Source organism: Leptodactylus fuscus, chromosome 1 (genome assembly GCF_031893055.1).
Source record: "Leptodactylus fuscus isolate aLepFus1 chromosome 1, aLepFus1.hap2, whole genome shotgun sequence".
NCBI lineage: Eukaryota > Metazoa > Chordata > Amphibia > Anura > Leptodactylidae > Leptodactylus > Leptodactylus fuscus.
This window is the reverse complement of record NC_134265.1, coordinates 1,614,535-1,632,183: the sequence shown is the minus strand read 5'-3', so window position 1 is coordinate 1,632,183 and position 17,649 is coordinate 1,614,535. Positions and strand designations below refer to the sequence as shown.

At 42.1% G+C, this 17,649-nt stretch overlaps 1 protein-coding gene across 1 annotated transcript in view; it reads left to right on the top strand.

Annotated features, from left to right (window-relative positions):
- Positions 1-13,714: 13,714 nt before the first annotated feature.
- The window catches only part of LOC142190904 (uncharacterized), a 133,969-nt gene continuing 130,034 nt past the window's right edge, over positions 13,715-17,649 (top strand). The window contains exon 1 of the mRNA XM_075262325.1: positions 13,715-13,847. Coding sequence (XP_075118426.1) covers positions 13,715-13,847 — 133 coding nt within the window. The remainder of the gene's footprint in view (positions 13,848-17,649) is intronic.

The following is a 17,649-nucleotide window of genomic DNA, read 5'->3' as shown; positions in this document are numbered from 1 at the left end:
TGCTCACTGACTCTGCTGCCCAGCGTGTGAAACACAATCCTATAAAGTCAGAGAAGGAGGGAGAGCGAGGAGTAGCAAAGATAAGAGGCTGTGACATGAGACATCCTTACTATAGGGACAATGGGATGGAAGATAACAGAAACTGTAAGGTAGATCTGTAACTAGTCCCTGCCTGCTGCTGTTTTCCTGCTCACTGACTCTGCTGCCCAGCGTGTGAAACACAATACTGAAAAGTCAGAGAAGGAGGGAGAGTAAAGAGTAGCGGAGTTAAGAGGCCGTGACATGAGACATCCTTACTACAGGGATAAGGTGACAGATGATGAACTCATGTTCAGAGAATACAAGCAGGACACTTACTATCTTTTTATATTGGGCCCATTGTAACTGGAGTTTTGTCTACTTTACGGCTCTGGGTTTGTCCTTTCATTGAACAATCTATTGTGACACGGACAGTCTATAATTTTAAGGGTCGGTTAATTTTAACTGTGAGAGAGAGAATATCAAAAATAAAATCCAGAAATCCCATTGTATAAATGTTATAAATGTATTTGCATTCTGTAGAGAGAAATAAGTATGTGCCCCCTCTGACAAACAAGAAGTAATTTTGTTGCACACACTTAGGGGTTAAAGTGAAAAAAAAAATTTTGTGATTTTATTTTAACAGGATTGTTAACGCCATTGACACAATGCAAAGTAGTATTGACAATAAACTAGATCCGTAAATAAATCTTTTGACGTTTCGGTCCTTAGACCTTCCTCAGAAACGATCTATTTGAAACTTGTATGGGTGAAGCCTCATGTGGGAAATATGAAATGGATACGGACTAGTAGGCAGAGCCTGGAGTGTTGGCATATAGAGCGGCTGTCAAGGCCATATATCTCTATATGCTCTATATGCCAACACTCCAGGCTCTGCCTACTAGTCCGTATCCATTTCATATTTCCCACATGAGGCTTCACCCATACAAGTTTCAAATAGATCGTTTCTGAGGAAGGTCTAAGGACCGAAAAGTCAAAAGATTTATTTACGGATCTAGTTTATTGTCAATACTACTTTGCATTGTGTCAATGGCGTTAACAATCCTGTTAAAATAAAATCACAAAAAATTTTTTTTCACTTTAACCCCTAAGTGTGTGCAACAAAATTACTTCTTGTATATGTCTATGGGTCGAAGGACTCTTTTTGTTAGCACCACGTATAATTGTATAGTGTGCGGTACCACTGATCTCTCTAACCCTCTGACAAACAAGACATAATACTTGGTGGTAAATCCCTTGTTGGCCGCACAGCAGTCAGAGGTTTGGAGGTGATGATGAGGTTTGTGCACGTCAGACATGTCAAGGGGGATCTCGGTCGGCTCCTATCTGCCGATCATCTCTAATCATTAAGATTTTGAGGCTGTCGTTCGGCCACTTGGAGCTTCAGCTCCAAACTTAGTGAGTTCAGTTAATGCCAAAGAGTTCAATTTTTGTCTTATCTGACTTGCAGCAGCTTTTCCCCATTACTCTCAGAATCATCCAGATTGGGCAGATGAAACAAAAATTTTCTTTGTCAGTGGGCAAATTTACAAAATCAGCAAGGAATCAAATAATTATTTCCTTCACTGTATAAGTAGTTCTGGATATTGATTTTTCAAAATAAAAAAAAAAATATATATATATATATATATATATATATATATATATATATATATATATCCTACTAATATAAGTGTGAAAGTTTGTGTGTTTGGATGTTTGTGAGTTTGGATGTTTGTTCCTCAATCACGCTAAAACGCCTGGACGGATTTGCGTGCAATTTTCCACAAACATAGTTTTCCCTTAGGATTGAGTCACAGGCTACTTTTGGTGCCACTAAACAACATGGCTTCCTAGCAGGAGACTCACAAAAGCAGGACTCCTAGCCCCAGCTATAGACTCCCACACACTGCCTGGCATTTCCTGCCTCAACCTGGCTGCACACTCCTTACTGTCACCTGAGGAGTCGCCCTCACTCTACTCACTCACATTTACATATAGATTTCCACTATATAACACATCACATTGTCTGTATCACTACATACACAATATAACAGATCACATTGTCTGACACAATACAACATATCACATTGTCTGACACAATACAATGCATCACATTGTCTGTATCACGACATACACAATACAACACATCACATTGTCTGTATCACGACATACACAATACAACACATCACATTGTCTGTATCACTACATACACAATATAACAGATCACATTGTCTGACACAATACAACATATCACATTGTCTGACACAATACAATGCATCACATTGTCTGTATCACGACATACACAATACAACACATCACATTGTCTGTATCACGACATACACAATACAACACATCACATTGTCTGTATCACTACATACACAATATAACACATCACATTGTCTGTATCACTACATACACAATATAACACATCACATCACATTTGCTATTCCACCAAACTTTTTAAAGCACTTTTACAGTTTCACACGTCTGTGTTCACCCAATTCTCAAATCACCACAGACGAAGTCGCGGGTAAAAGCTAATATATATATATATATATATATATATATATATATATATATATATATATATATATATATATATATATATATATAGTCAGTATATTGTCCAGTCTCACCTGAGTCATTAGTTGTGATATATAAAGTCTTCAGAGTGACCAATGACTGACCATACTTAGGTGCGATGGTGATTTTATAGTTTGTAAATGGTTCCAGTTTGGATAATTTCACATCTTTTCCATATTTGCATCCTTTATAGGTAACTCCAAGGTAAAGACAGACGACTATATAAGGTGTCTTGGGGTAGTCCTGGCACAGATCCGGGGCGCACACTATGCTCAGGCTGACGCTCGTACTTGTCACCTCCATGTTCATCACTTTCACTTCTAATAAACATAAAACAGAGAAATATTGTTAAATCTTGTCTTGGATTGACAAAAGTTTTATTTGGTATTATTACAGTTAGGGTTGAGCGATCAGGATCGGAAAAGATTGGATCCCAATCGGCAATCGAGTAAATGTCACAATCGCGATCGGGTTCTGATCCCACCTAAAAAAGATCGGGAATGGAATTCCGATCCCAATGACTCAACCCTACTTACTTGTACAGAACCGCTGCCGCTCCCTTGAACTCTGGGCCATTGTTCTCTTTCCTCTCCTCTCATTCAGATGCCGGCAGGGGCTTGTTGTGGCTTAAGAGAGTGTGGGCGGGTACAGGGAGGGGAGACGTGAGTGCATCAATACCAATACGGACTCAATCCGGGGGTGGGCGGCATCTTTTGATTGTCTGCCTCAGGCAGCAGAGAGACTAGGTTCACCACTGAGTGGTGCAGGGAAAAACTCTTTAGGCTGATGCCACACATTGCAGAAAAGCTGTGGTATTTAGAGATGAGCATATGGCGTTCGATCAAATTGATATTCGATCAAATATCAGGCCATTTGAGGTATTCGATTACAATCAAATACCACAAGGGAAACACACTAAAAATTTGTATCCCCTCCCACCTTCCCTGGCGCTTTTTTTGCACCAATAACTGTGCAGAGGAGGTGGGACAGGAACTACGACAACGGAGGCATCGAAAAAAATAGGAAAAAGTAATTGGCTGGCTAAATCAGGTGACCTCCACTTTATACCAATGGTCAATTTCAGATTCGGGTCATATGAGACTGTGAACTATGTGACTGTGAGACAGGGATAGATGTACTGGCAGGGTTATGCTGGGTTCACACTAGCGCCCGGAGTCCGTTCTGAGCTTGCATGCAGAAGACAGAAGGCTGTCAGACCTGGTCCGGCCGTATGCGCAGTGAGCGTTTTATGCTCTCTGCCGCAAAACCATTTTTTTTTTTAACGAATACTGCATGTCCGACTTTTTGTCCGGTTAAAAAAAAAAAAAAAAAAACGGTTTCGCGGCGGAGAGCATAAAACGCTCACCGGCGCTCATGGCCGGACATCTTTCAAACCCATTCAAATGAAAGAGTCCTGCAGGTTTCAGTCTCCTGCTCTGTTTTGTGCAGGAAACGGAAACCTGCATGAACAGAGCCCGGGCGCAGATGTGAACGAGCCCTTAGAACACGTCACAGATCATTTTGCTACAGACTTCTATATAAATCACATGATGGGACGCGTCTATGACTTGACCGTGTTTTTGCAGCCACAGCTCTAAAAATAATACAAAGTCTGACCATAAAGTCGCACAACTGATTTAGTGGCCAAACATTTGTACAAGACTTTTCCATGTCTTCTGTAACCTAACATTCAGCTTTGCAGGACACATTATCCTCCTGCTCCAGCTTTCATCTGAAGTACAAGGAGATGATACCGACCTCTTACATGTCCCCAAGGAAAAACTTCTGTCCTGTAGTCAAGAATAGACAGAAATCCCCAATAGACGGAATCCCCAATAGACAGGAATCCCCAATAGACGGAATCCCCAATAGACGGAATCCCCAATAGACGGAATCCCCAATAGACAGGAATCCCCAATAGACAGGAATCCCCAATAGACGGAATCCCCAATAGACGGAATCCCCAATAGACGGAATCCCCAATAGACAGGAATCCCCAATAGACGGAATCCCCAATAGACGGAATCCCCAATAGACAGGAATCCCCAATAGACAGGAATCCCCAATAGACAGGAATCCCCAATAGACGGAATCCCCAATAGACGGAATCCCCAATAGACAGGAATCCCCAATAGACGGAATCCCCAATAGACGGAATCCCCAATAGACAGGAATCCCCAATAGACAGGAATCCCCAATAGACAGGAATCCCCAATAGACAGGAATCCCCAATAGACAGGAATCCCCAATAGACAGTCTGTACCGGCTGTATACAGAGGACTGTGACCTCATCTCATACATTGTACTCACCTACACAGACAGCAGAATGCGTCCAGTCATCTCGCCCCCCATTATATACACACTGTATACTGTCAGGGGAGGGAAAATATCCAGATTTACACTGTAATGTGACCGTCTCACCCGGGGTATAATAATTCTTGTCTACAGAGACTTCCTCCAAGTTTGTTATTGAAGGTTTTCTGCAACGCTCTGGAAAATAAAAGAAGTTCAGTCTCAATAATACAATACAACTAGTAGAAGGACTCGGCTTCACACGGGTATATTCCATGTTTTGTTTGTGCAGTGGCCACATAGGATTGGCTTTGGTCTAAGAATGCTGCATCCAGTATGGCCGTCCAGTATAGGTGCAGTATTTATGGCTGTGTTGTTATGGAAACCTGGTAAATGAAATGTGACGTTATATTGGCTAATACACGTCATACGACTGAATACTTAAGGACCTGCAAACTGCTGTTGATTAATACAGAACCTAAATAGCTAGGTTGCTATGGAAACCTGGTGTAAAGCTGTGTGTATGTGAAGACTGGAGAAACTGCGAGTTTCCAGTGGTCCATAAGCGTCTTGTGATTATGTGTATCTCAATTTGGATATGAATGAAAAACTTGCAATTGGTTATTATAGATACCTGGAGTAAAGCTGTGTGTATATAACCTGTGTAACAGTATCATCCACAGGGCCCCATCCCTTTAAAGATGACCTACAGCAGTGAAGACAAATGGCTGGGTTGCTATGCAAACCTGGAGTAAATCTGTGTGCATGTGGAGACCAAGCACCTGTGAGCTTCTATTGGCTGATAAGAGACATGTGACCGTGTGTATGGCAGTTGGAATATGAGTGAAAGACTTGCAGGTTTGTATCGGCTAATGCTGGTCATTGTTTTGGGAATGCTCTCTCTCAGCAACGGTACGACCAACACAGTTGAGGCCCAGTCTTACACCTTCTCGGACACCTGAAGTATATGTGTGCCAAATTTGGTGAAGATCGGTCCAGTCATTTGGTCATGCATCAATAACAGACAGACAGACAGACAGACAGACAGAGGGAAAGTCAATTTAATATATATCTACTAGCAGGAGGATGCGGCTTTGCACGGGTATATGTCATTTTTTGTTTGTGTAGTGGCCCCATAAGAATTGCCTAGTTTTGCACTGGTGTATTTTGTATATCGTTTGTGTGTGTGCATAAGCATCATGTAAACATGTGTATCTCAGTTTGGATATCGGTGAAAAATTGGTTATTATGGAGACCTGGAGTAAAGCTGTGTGTATGTGATCTTGTATAACAGTGTCATCCACAGCGCCCTTCCCCTTTTAAGTTGATCTACAGCAGTGAAGAAAAATGGCTGGGTTGTTATGGAAACCTGGAGTAAAGCTCTGATGTGTGATACTGTGTGCTGAGCTGCATATCTATCCTCTGTCATGTGATATAGTTTACTGAGCTGCATATCGAATCCTCCAACATATGCTGAGCTGTGTATCTAATCATCCAATATGTGCTGAGCTGCGTATCTAATCCTCCCACGTGTAATACTGTTGGCTCAGCTGTGTATCTAATCCTGTGGCGTGTGATACTGTGTGCTGACCTGTGTATCTAATCCTCTGATGCGTGTATCTCAGTTTGGATATCAGTGTTGTATTGTGCATGTGGAGTGACCGTGTGTATGGCAGTGGGAATATGAGTGAAAGACTTGTAGGTTTGTATTGGCTAACTCAGGTCATTGTTTTGAGAATACTGTATCTCCGGAAGAGTACGTCCGAGAGAGCCGAGGCCTTTTCTAAAATCTACCTGGACACCTGAAGTATCTGTGTGCCGAATTTGGTGAAGATTGGTGTAGTCATTTGGTCGCGCATAAAGAGCAGACAGACAGAAACTTATTTCTCTCTATATTATAAAAATGAATTCTTGTCTGTCTGTTCTCTATGCGCGACCAAACGACTGGACCGATCTTCACCAAATTCGGCACACAGATACTTCAGGTATCCGGGAAGGTTTAAGACGAGAATCCAACTCACTCGGACGTACCGTTCCAGAGATACAGCTTTCCCAACACCCTGCCCCCCCCACCTTAGCCAAAACAAACCTGTAAGTCTTTCACTCATATTCTAACTGAAATACACACGGTCACTCCACATGCACAATACAACACTGATATCCAAACTGAGATACACGCGTCAGAGGATTAGATACACAGATCAGCACACAATATCATATGTCAGAGGATTAGATACACATATCAAAACACAATATCAGATGTCAGAGGATTAGATACGTGCGTCTGAGTTCCACACACCAGAGGATTAGATACACATGTATGCTCAAAGTGCTGCATGCTGAATGATTAGATACACAGGTCCTCACACAGTATCACATGCCAGAGGATTAGATACGCATGTCTGCACACAGTACCACATGCTGAAGGATTAGATACACAGGTCAGCACACGGTATCACACGATAGATGAATAGATATGCGGTCTGCACAAAGTACCACATGGCTAAAGATTAGATACGTTTGTCTGCACACAGTTCCACATGCCAGAGGATTAGATACGCGCATCTGCACAAAGTACCACATGCTGGAGGATTAGATACACAGGTTAGCATACAGTATCACACGCCCGAGGATTAGATACACATGTATGCACACAGTTCCACATGACAAAGTATTAGATACGTGCGTCTGAACAAAGTACCACACGCCAGAGGATTAAATACACAGGTCAGCACACAGTATCACACGCCAGAGGATTAGATACGCGCATCTTCACATAGTACCACATGCCGGAGGATTAGATACGCATGTCTGCACACAGTACCAAATGTCAGAGGATTAGATACACACGTCTTAACACAATACCACACGCCAGAGGATTAGATACGCAGGTCTGCCCAGTTACACACGCCACAGGATTAGATACGCGCATCTACACACAATTCCACATACCAGAGGATTAGATACGCAAGTCTTCACACAGTACCACATTCCAGAGGATTAGATATGTGTGTCTATACACAGTTTCACATGCCGCAGGATTAGATATGTGCGTCTGCACACAGTTCCACACGCTGGAGGAATAGATACACACCACTGCACACGATACCACACGGCGGAGGGTTAGATACACACTACTGCACACAATACCACATGGGGAGGGTTAATTACACGCGTCTGCACACAGTACCACATGCCAGAGGATTAGATACGCATGTCAGCACACAGTACCACACGCCGGAGGATTAAATACACACATCTGCACACAGTACCACACGCTGGAGGATTAGATACACAAGTCAGCACACAGTACCACATGCCAGAGGATTACATACGCACATCTGCACACAGTTCCACATGCCGGAAGATTAGATATGTGCACCTATACACAGTTACACATGCCGCAGCATTAGATACGCACATCTGTGCATAGATCCACATGCAGAAGGATTACATACGCACATCTTTACACAATACTGGAGGATTAGATATGCGCATCTGCACAAAATACCACACGCTGGAGGATTAGATACACAAGTCAGCACACAGTGTCACACACTGGTGGATTAAATACGCATGTCTTCACTCAGTACCACAAGCCGGAGGATTAGATACACACATATGCACACAGTACCAAGCACCAGAGGATTAGATATGCGCCACTGCACACAATACCACTTGCCAGTGGATTAGATATGCACCAATTTTTTCACTATTTTATGTCAGCCTTAAAGGGGCAGGGCGCTGTGAATGACACTGTTACACAAAGTCACATACCCACAACTTTACTCCAGGTCTCCATAACAACCGCAGGTTTTTCTCTGATATTTGAAATGAGATACACATGATCACATGATGCTTATGGACACACACAAACAATATACAAAATAGACCAGTGAAAAATTGGACAATTCTTATGGGGCCACTACACAAACAAAAAATTAAATATACCGGTGCGAAGCCGCGTCCTCCTGCTAGTTCATATATATAATAGACTAGCAGGAGGACGCAGCTTCGCACGGATATATTTCGTTTTTTGTTTGTGCAGCAGCCTCATAAGAATTGCCCAGTTTTGCACTGGTGTGTTTTGTATGTCATTTGTGTGTGTCTATAAGCGTCATGTGATCATGTATGCCTTAGTTTGGATATCAGTGAAAAACCTGCAGTCAGTTTTTACAGAAGTCTGTTATCTTAAAAAAAAAAAAAAAAAAAAAAAAAAAACCTAAACAAACAACCTGCGGAGCCCAAGTGGGCTCTGAGCCGCAGAGCTACCCTGGTGTGAACTAAGCCCAGCAGTTAGCGTCACTGCTGGACTACACCACCATCTGGGTAAACTCTGTAAGCAGCACAGAGATATTCGCTAAAGAAATAGTAAGCCTATTCAGAACTCCTGAGCTAGACTGAGACCGTATAAGAGTGTGAGCTACCAGTGCTACCTACAACAAACAGTTTGCTGACCAAAGGAAACTAAAACTGTGATTCTATCTAAAGGGAAAATTCTAACTAAGGCCAACTATAAAGAAACAGCACTACAACCATGCACACAGATTCAGGAATGCAATTCAGGAATGAGGCTCTGAAATGAGGCTAGGACAGCGGGCTGACAAACCTGATCTCTTAAGTAGGGGAAGGGTGGTCCCAATCAGCCAGCCCAGCTGCCTAAGCTAGGAGCCCATAGGTGGACAGCAGTGTCAGTCAACAGATCGAGCACGCCCACCAGCTGTAAAGGAGTTATCCCCTGCTAAACCAAACTGCCAGCAACAGGGAAATGGTAACAGCTGGCAGAACGCTACAACAGCAGAACAGGCTGCGATCTGACCCCTTGGCCGCAGCTGCCACACTGTCCTAACATGGCGTGCGGTACTGTGTGCAGAGGCGCGTATCTAATCCTCTGGCGTGTGGTACTGTGTGCAGAGCCACATATCTAATCTTCTGGCGCATTGTACTGTGTGCAGAGCCACATATCTACTCTTCTGGCGCATTGTACTGTGTGCAGAGGTGCATATCTAATCCTTCAGCGTGTTGTACTGTGTGCAGAGCCACATATCTAATCTTCTGTCGCATTGTACTGTGTGCAGAGTAGGGTTGAGCGATCGGGATCAGAAAAGATCAGATTCCGATTGACGATCAAGTAAACTTCACGATTGCGATCGGAATTGCGATCCAATCTTTTCCAGTGGGATCGAGGTCGGAGGTTATCTCAAGAGCAGCTCAACCCTAAAATTGACTTTTCCCATAGAGAAGCATTGATTAGGGTTGAGCGATCGGGATTGGAAAAGATCGGATTCGATTGGCGATCGAGCAAATTTCACGATCGAGATCGGGATCGGCTGGAAAATGATTGGAAATCGGATTTTAAAATCAATCCTGAAATCTTAAGATCGGCTCAACCCTACTGCAAAGGCGTGCAACTAATCCTCCGTTATGTGGTACTGTGTGCAGAGGCGCATATCTAATCCTCTGGCATGTGGTACTGTGTGTTGAGCCACGTGTCTAATCCTCCAGCGTGATACTGTGTGCAGAGGTGCGTATCTAATCCTCCGGCATATGGCACTGTGTGCTGACCTGTGTATCTAATCCTCTGATGCGTGTATCTCAGATTGGATATCAGTGTTAGATTGTGCATGTGCAGTGACCGTGTGTATGGCAGTTGGAATATGAGTGAAAGACTTGCAGGTTTGTATTAGCTAATGCAGGTCATTGTTTAGGGAAAGCTGTATCTCAGCAACGGTACAGCCAAGACAGTTGAGGCCTTGTCTAAAACCTTCCCGGAAACCTGAAGTATCTGTGTGCCAAATTTGGTGAAGATCAGTCCAGTTATTTGGTCGCGCATAGAGAACATATAGCAGTCACCAACGAAGAGGAAGACGAGACTCCACGGACTGTTATACCCCAAACCAACCGCCCTGCCCCACCCCACCTCCAACCCCCCCCCCATATAGCAGTCACCAACGAAGAGGAAGATGAGACTCCATGGACTGTTATAACCCAACCCCCCCCCCATACCCACCACCCACCCAACCCAACTCCCCCCCACACACACACTTTACTAGCTTTGGCAATGCCAAATACCTATTCGGACGTGCCAATAAAGCATTTTTTGATTTGATTTGATTTGACAGACAGAAACTCATTCTTATAATACAAAGAAATAAGAGATATACCGTATATACAGGATGATCAGTACAGACTGAAAATCTCAGTAAAATACATTTGTTTGTGGTTATAAAGTGACAAAATGTGACAAAATTTAAGGGATATGAATACTTTGCAAGACAATGTATAGGATCTACTGACCTATACACTTGGGAGGATAACGCTACTCATCCATAGTCATACATGTCATTCTCTCATGTTATGGACAACACTACATCCTTCTCTACCTGAGGGGTCTTATTACAGTCAGGATATATAGCAGATATGACAGTATACAGTATATAGGATCCACTCACCTATACACTTGGGAGGATAACACTACTCATCCATAGTCATACATGTAACAGGTGACACTACATTCTACTCTACCTGCGGGGTCTGGAGCAGTCAGCTGTTGTGTCCAGTCTCTGTATTACATATAGATATGACAGTATATATAGGATCTACTCACCTATACACTGCAGAGGATTATTACATATAGGATATATAGCAGATATGACAGTATATATAGGATCTACTCACCTATACACTGCGGAGGATTATCCCACTTGTCCTTAGTCTGTCCGCTCACACATGTAATCCTCTCATGTAATGGCCGGTATCCAGGATTACACCGCACTGATACAGATTCCCCCACATTATAATAAGGTTTCTCTCCATGTATCTTGTATGTTTCAGCGTCTTCTGGTTTCTTACATTGTTCTGTGTAATAAAAGTAACAGATATAAGTATAATTGTACAGATCTGACCCCAACCTGCACATGGTGACCCCCCTACTATACACCTGCACACACTATATCACTATTATAGGAGGAGATATAGGGATTTATCATCTCTTATACATCTTACTATACATTATGTGAGGATCGGCCACTATCACAGTATACAAGGGGTTAAGAAGTGGTTTTGGTGACAATAGACTCCCCATAACTAACACACAGTGTGACCTCCGAGCACGCCCACTATAATATGGAGATGTATGGGGACACTCCAAGAGGATAGGTTAATGTAAATGGTTGCTGTAAGTATTGTAATGTCTGGTTGTGCGGAGATTCTAATGCTATGGGGGAAAAAAATGCACCAATTGCCTTTCTTCTGCTTCATCTCTGTGAAGGATATCACCTTCTATCTGCGTTCACCCCTCTTACCTTCCACTCATTGCCTGTGAGTAGGTTTTGTAGGATAACATGGAACGAGCTTTATAAATGTTATATATTTATTAACCTGAGTGGGTCGGTATAAGCCACTGTCATATACAGAATATACATCAGAGGATAGTCAGGCAAATACAGGTAAAAACAAGCAATACAGTACAGAAAATGGGATTGAAAGAGAAAGAGTAATACCAAGAAGAGTTTGCAGTCTGGTTCACTGAGGCCTCCGCTGTTAGCCTCAGGGCACTTCCTTCAGTCAACAACAGGACGTGTGACCTCCCCCAGGATAAGAGCCCCTTCCCTTTCTGGACACAGACCATATACCTGTACTAGTCTCCTCCCTGTGTAATGTCATCAGGAGACGAGGCCCAGCCCTAAATCCTTGGACCAGAAAACTACATATAACAATGACTCTTTGGGGGATGACTGTAGTATCAAGTGAGGGGTATGATGAGGGTTTGTCTTCCATTGCGTAGGAAGCAAGATTGACCCCCCCCCCCAGATCCCCTTGGGTAGGGAGTTGAGTTTCTGGACCTTTTACCTGCTCCCAACAGTGCCGCATTTGGATTTGATGTGTCCACTCAAGTCTTGTGCACCCAAGGAATTTATGGGAGTGACTATAGGATGCGCCCATCGGAAAATATCATTTCACTCTATTTCCTTAGATGACCGTCTGGAGTCTTCCCGTCTACTAGAAAAGTTTGAATACACATCTCTCCAGGATCTCTCTTACACTTGTATGCAGGAAGTGATATGTATTGTCTGCAGACATCAAGTCTACCAGGGTGGGAGAGGTGCAATATCAATCAACCTGAAATGGAATCCATATCTCAGATGAATCCCCCTGGGTGGTCCTGGAACACAATCTCCTAATCAAAAAGTGGCCAAAATGTCAGACATTCCCCAAAATAGCTCAGTGATATGTGCAGAGAGAGGAGCTGAGCTTACTCATCATCTAATGACTTATATGGGGGATGTAGTGGGCATGCTCTGTGATATGTGCAGAGAGAGGAGCTGAGCTTCATCTACTCACAAATTGTACAAATTGTATCTGCAGTTTTAGTTGGTCTGTGTGAACACAGCCTTACAGGGGGGATACTTTTACGTGTCTATACTGTATATGATTGAGTCAGAGTCACACTGTACCATAAATGACCATAACTTATAACTACTCACCGATACACTGCACGGTAGGAGCCCACTCATTATGTGTCCGGGGGGCTGTACACAGAATCCACTCATAGGGGGAGGAGGAGGAGGAGGACAGGCGATATCCAGTCTTACATCCCACTTGCAGATAGTTATCCTTATCATAAAACTCCTTATTTGCAGAGACACCCCGGTTTTCTCTAATGATCTTCCCTTCCCCATCTGGACGCTGACACTGACCTGCAAGATAAGAAATGTAATGACTGGACTGAGGATGATCCTGTGTCTGATGGTCGTCTATAGCTGAATGTCCATGTGTGGTCTCATCAGAGGACAAGAGATGGGAGAACCAATTTACCATGAGCTGTATACAACCCAAATATTCCAAATTGTTCTATTTTCCCAAAACCAAACAAACACAGATTCCTCTTGGGCACAATAAAATAGACAGAACCAAATGTATTACACAGGAAGAACACAACAGTGTCTCAGGCAAAAGCCAGTGGTAGGTGGAGACTTTACAGTGATGATATCATATCAAGTATATAAGGGACTGTGATCAGGAAAACACGAGGCATTACAGTAATGGTGGAGATAGTGATAGGTCTGTGATACATCTCACTACATCATACAGAGTACAGGGCTGATGTCATATACATTATATAAGGAGACATTACAGTAATGGAGATAGTGATAGGTCTGTGATACATCTCACTACATCATACAGAGTACAGGGCTGATGTCATATACACTATATAAGGAGACATTACAGTAATGGTGGATAGTGATAGGACTGTAATACATCTCACTACATCATACAGAGTACAGGGCTGATGTCATATACACTATATAAGGAGACATTACAGTAATGGTGGAGATAGTGATAGGTCTGTGATACATCTCACTACATCATACAGAGCACAGGGCTGATGTCATATACACTATATAAGGAGACATTACAGTAATGGAGATAGTGATAGGACTGTGATACATCTCACTACATCATACAGAGTACGGGGCTGATGTCATATACACTATATAAGGAGACATTACAGTAATGGAGATAGTGATAGGTCTGTGATACATCTCACTACATCATACAGAGTACAGGGCTGATGTCATATACACTATATAAGGAGACATTACAGTAATGGTGGAGATAGTGATAGGTCTGTGATACATCTCACTACATCATACAGAGTACAGGGCTGATGTCATATACACTATATAAGGAGACATTACAGTAATGGTGGAGATAGTGATAGGTCTGTGATACATCTCACTACATCATACAGAGTACAGGGCTGATGTCATATACACTATATAAGGAGACATTACAGTAATGGTGGATAGTGATAGGACTGTAATACATCTCACTACATCATACAGAGTACAGGGCTGATGTCATATACACTATATAAGGAGACATTACAGTAATGGTGGATAGTGATAGGTCTGTGATACATCTCACTACATCATACAGAGCACAGGGCTGATGTCATATACACTATATAAGGAGACATTACAGTAATGGAGATAGTGATAGGACTGTGATACATCTCACTACATCATACAGAGTACGGGGCTGATGTCATATACACTATATAAGGAGACATTACAGTAATGGAGATAGTGATAGGTCTGTGATACATCTCACTACATCATACAGAGTACAGGGCTGATGTCATATACACTATATAAGGAGACATTACAGTAATGGTGGAGATAGTGATAGGTCTGTGATACATCTCACTACATCATACAGAGTACAGGGCTGATGTCATATACACTATATAAGGAGACATTACAGTAATGGTGGATAGTGATAGGTCTGTGATACATCTCACTACATCATACAGAGTACAGGGCTGATGTCATATACACTATATAAGGAGACATTACAGTAATGGAGATAGTGATAGGTCTGTGATAGATCTCACTACATCATACAGAGTACAGGGCTGATGTCATATACACTATATAAGGAGACATTACAGTAATGGTGGATAGTGATAGGTCTGTGATACATCTCACTACATCATACAGAGCACAGGGCTGATGTCATATACACTATATAAGGAGACATTACAGTAATGGTGGATAGTGATAGGTCTGTAATACATCTCACTACATCATACAGAGTACAGGGCTGATGTCATATACACTATATAAGGAGACATTACAGTAATGGTGGATAGTGATAGGTCTGTGATACATCTCACTACATCATACAGAGCACAGGGCTGATGTCATATACACTATATAAGGAGACATTACAGTAATGGTGGGGATAGTGATAGGTCTGTGATACATCTCACTACATCATACAGAGTACAGGGCTGATGTCATATACACTATATAAGGAGACATTACAGTAATGGTGGGGATAGTGATAGGTCTGTGATACATCTCACTACATCATACAGAGTACAGGGCTGATGTCATATACACTATATAAGGAGACATTACAGTAATGGTGGATAGTGATAGGTCTGTGATACATCTCACTACATCATACAGAGTACAGGGCTGATGTCATATACACTATATAAGGAGACATTACAGTAATGGTGGAGATAGTGATAGGTTTGTGATACATCTCACTACATCATACAGAGTACAGGGCTGAAGTCATATACACTATATAAGGAGACATTACAGTAATGGTGGAGATAGTGATAGGTCTGTGATACATCTCACTACATCATACAGAGCACAGGGCTGATGTCATATACACTATATAAGGAGACATTACAGTAATGGAAATAGTGATAGGTCTGTGATACATCTCACTACATCATACAGAGCACAGGGCTGATGTCATATACACTATATAAGGAGACATTACAGTAATGGTGGAGATAGTGATAGGTCTGTGATACATCTCACTACATCATACAGAGTACAGGGCTGATGTCATATACACTATATAAGGAGACATTACAGTAATGGTGGAGATAGTGATAGGTCTGTGATACATCTCACTACATCATACAGAGCACAGGGCTGATGTCATATACACTATATAAGGAGACATTACAGTAATGGAAATAGTGATAGGTCTGTGATACATCTCACTACATCATACAGAGTACAGGGCTGATGTCATATACACTATATAAGGAGACATTACAGTAATGGTGGATAGTGATAGGTCTGTGATACATCTCACTACATCATACAGAGTACAGGGCTGATGTCATATACACTATATAAAGAGACATTACAGTAATGGAGATAGTGATAGGACTGTGATACATCTCACTACATCATACAGAGCACAGGGCTGATGTCATATACACTATATAAGGAGACATTACAGTAATGGTGGAGATAGTGATAGGTCTGTAATACATCTCACTAGATCATACAGAGCACAGGGCTGATGTCATACACACTATATAAGGAGACATTACAGTAATGGTGGAGATAGTGATAGGTCTGTGATACATCTCACTACATCATACAGAGTACAGGGCTGATGTCATATACACTATATAAGGGGACATTACAGTAATGGTGGGGATAGTGATAGGTCTATGATACATCTCACAACATCATACAGAGTACAGGGCTGATGTCATATACGCTATATAAGGAGACATTACAGTAATGGTGGAGATAGTGATAGGTCTGTGATACATCTCACTACATCATACAGAGCACAGGGCTGATGTCATATACACTATATAAGGAGACATTACAGTAATGGTGGAGATAGTGATAGGACTGTGATACATCTCACTACATCATACAGAGCACAGGGCTGATGTCATATACACTATATAAGGAGACATTACAGTAATGGTGGAGATAGTGATAGGTCTGTGATACATCTCACTACATCAAACAGAGTACAGGGCTGATGTCATATACACTATATAAGGAGACATTACAGTAATGGAAATAGTGATAGGTCTGTGATACATCTCACTACATCATACAGAGTACAGGGCTGATGTCATATACACTATATAAGGAGACATTACAGTAATGGAGATAGTGATAGGTCTGTGATACATCTCACTACATCATACAGAGCACAGGACTGATGTCATATACACTATATAAGGAGACATTACAGTAATGGAGGAGATAGTGATAGGACTGTGATACATCTCACTACATCATACAGAGTACAGGGCTGATGTCATATACACTATATAAGGAGACATTACAGTAATGGAGATAGTGATAGGTCTGTGATACATCTCACTACATCATACAGAGCACAGGGCTGATGTCATATACACTATATAAGGAGACATTACAGTAATGGTGGATAGTGATAGGT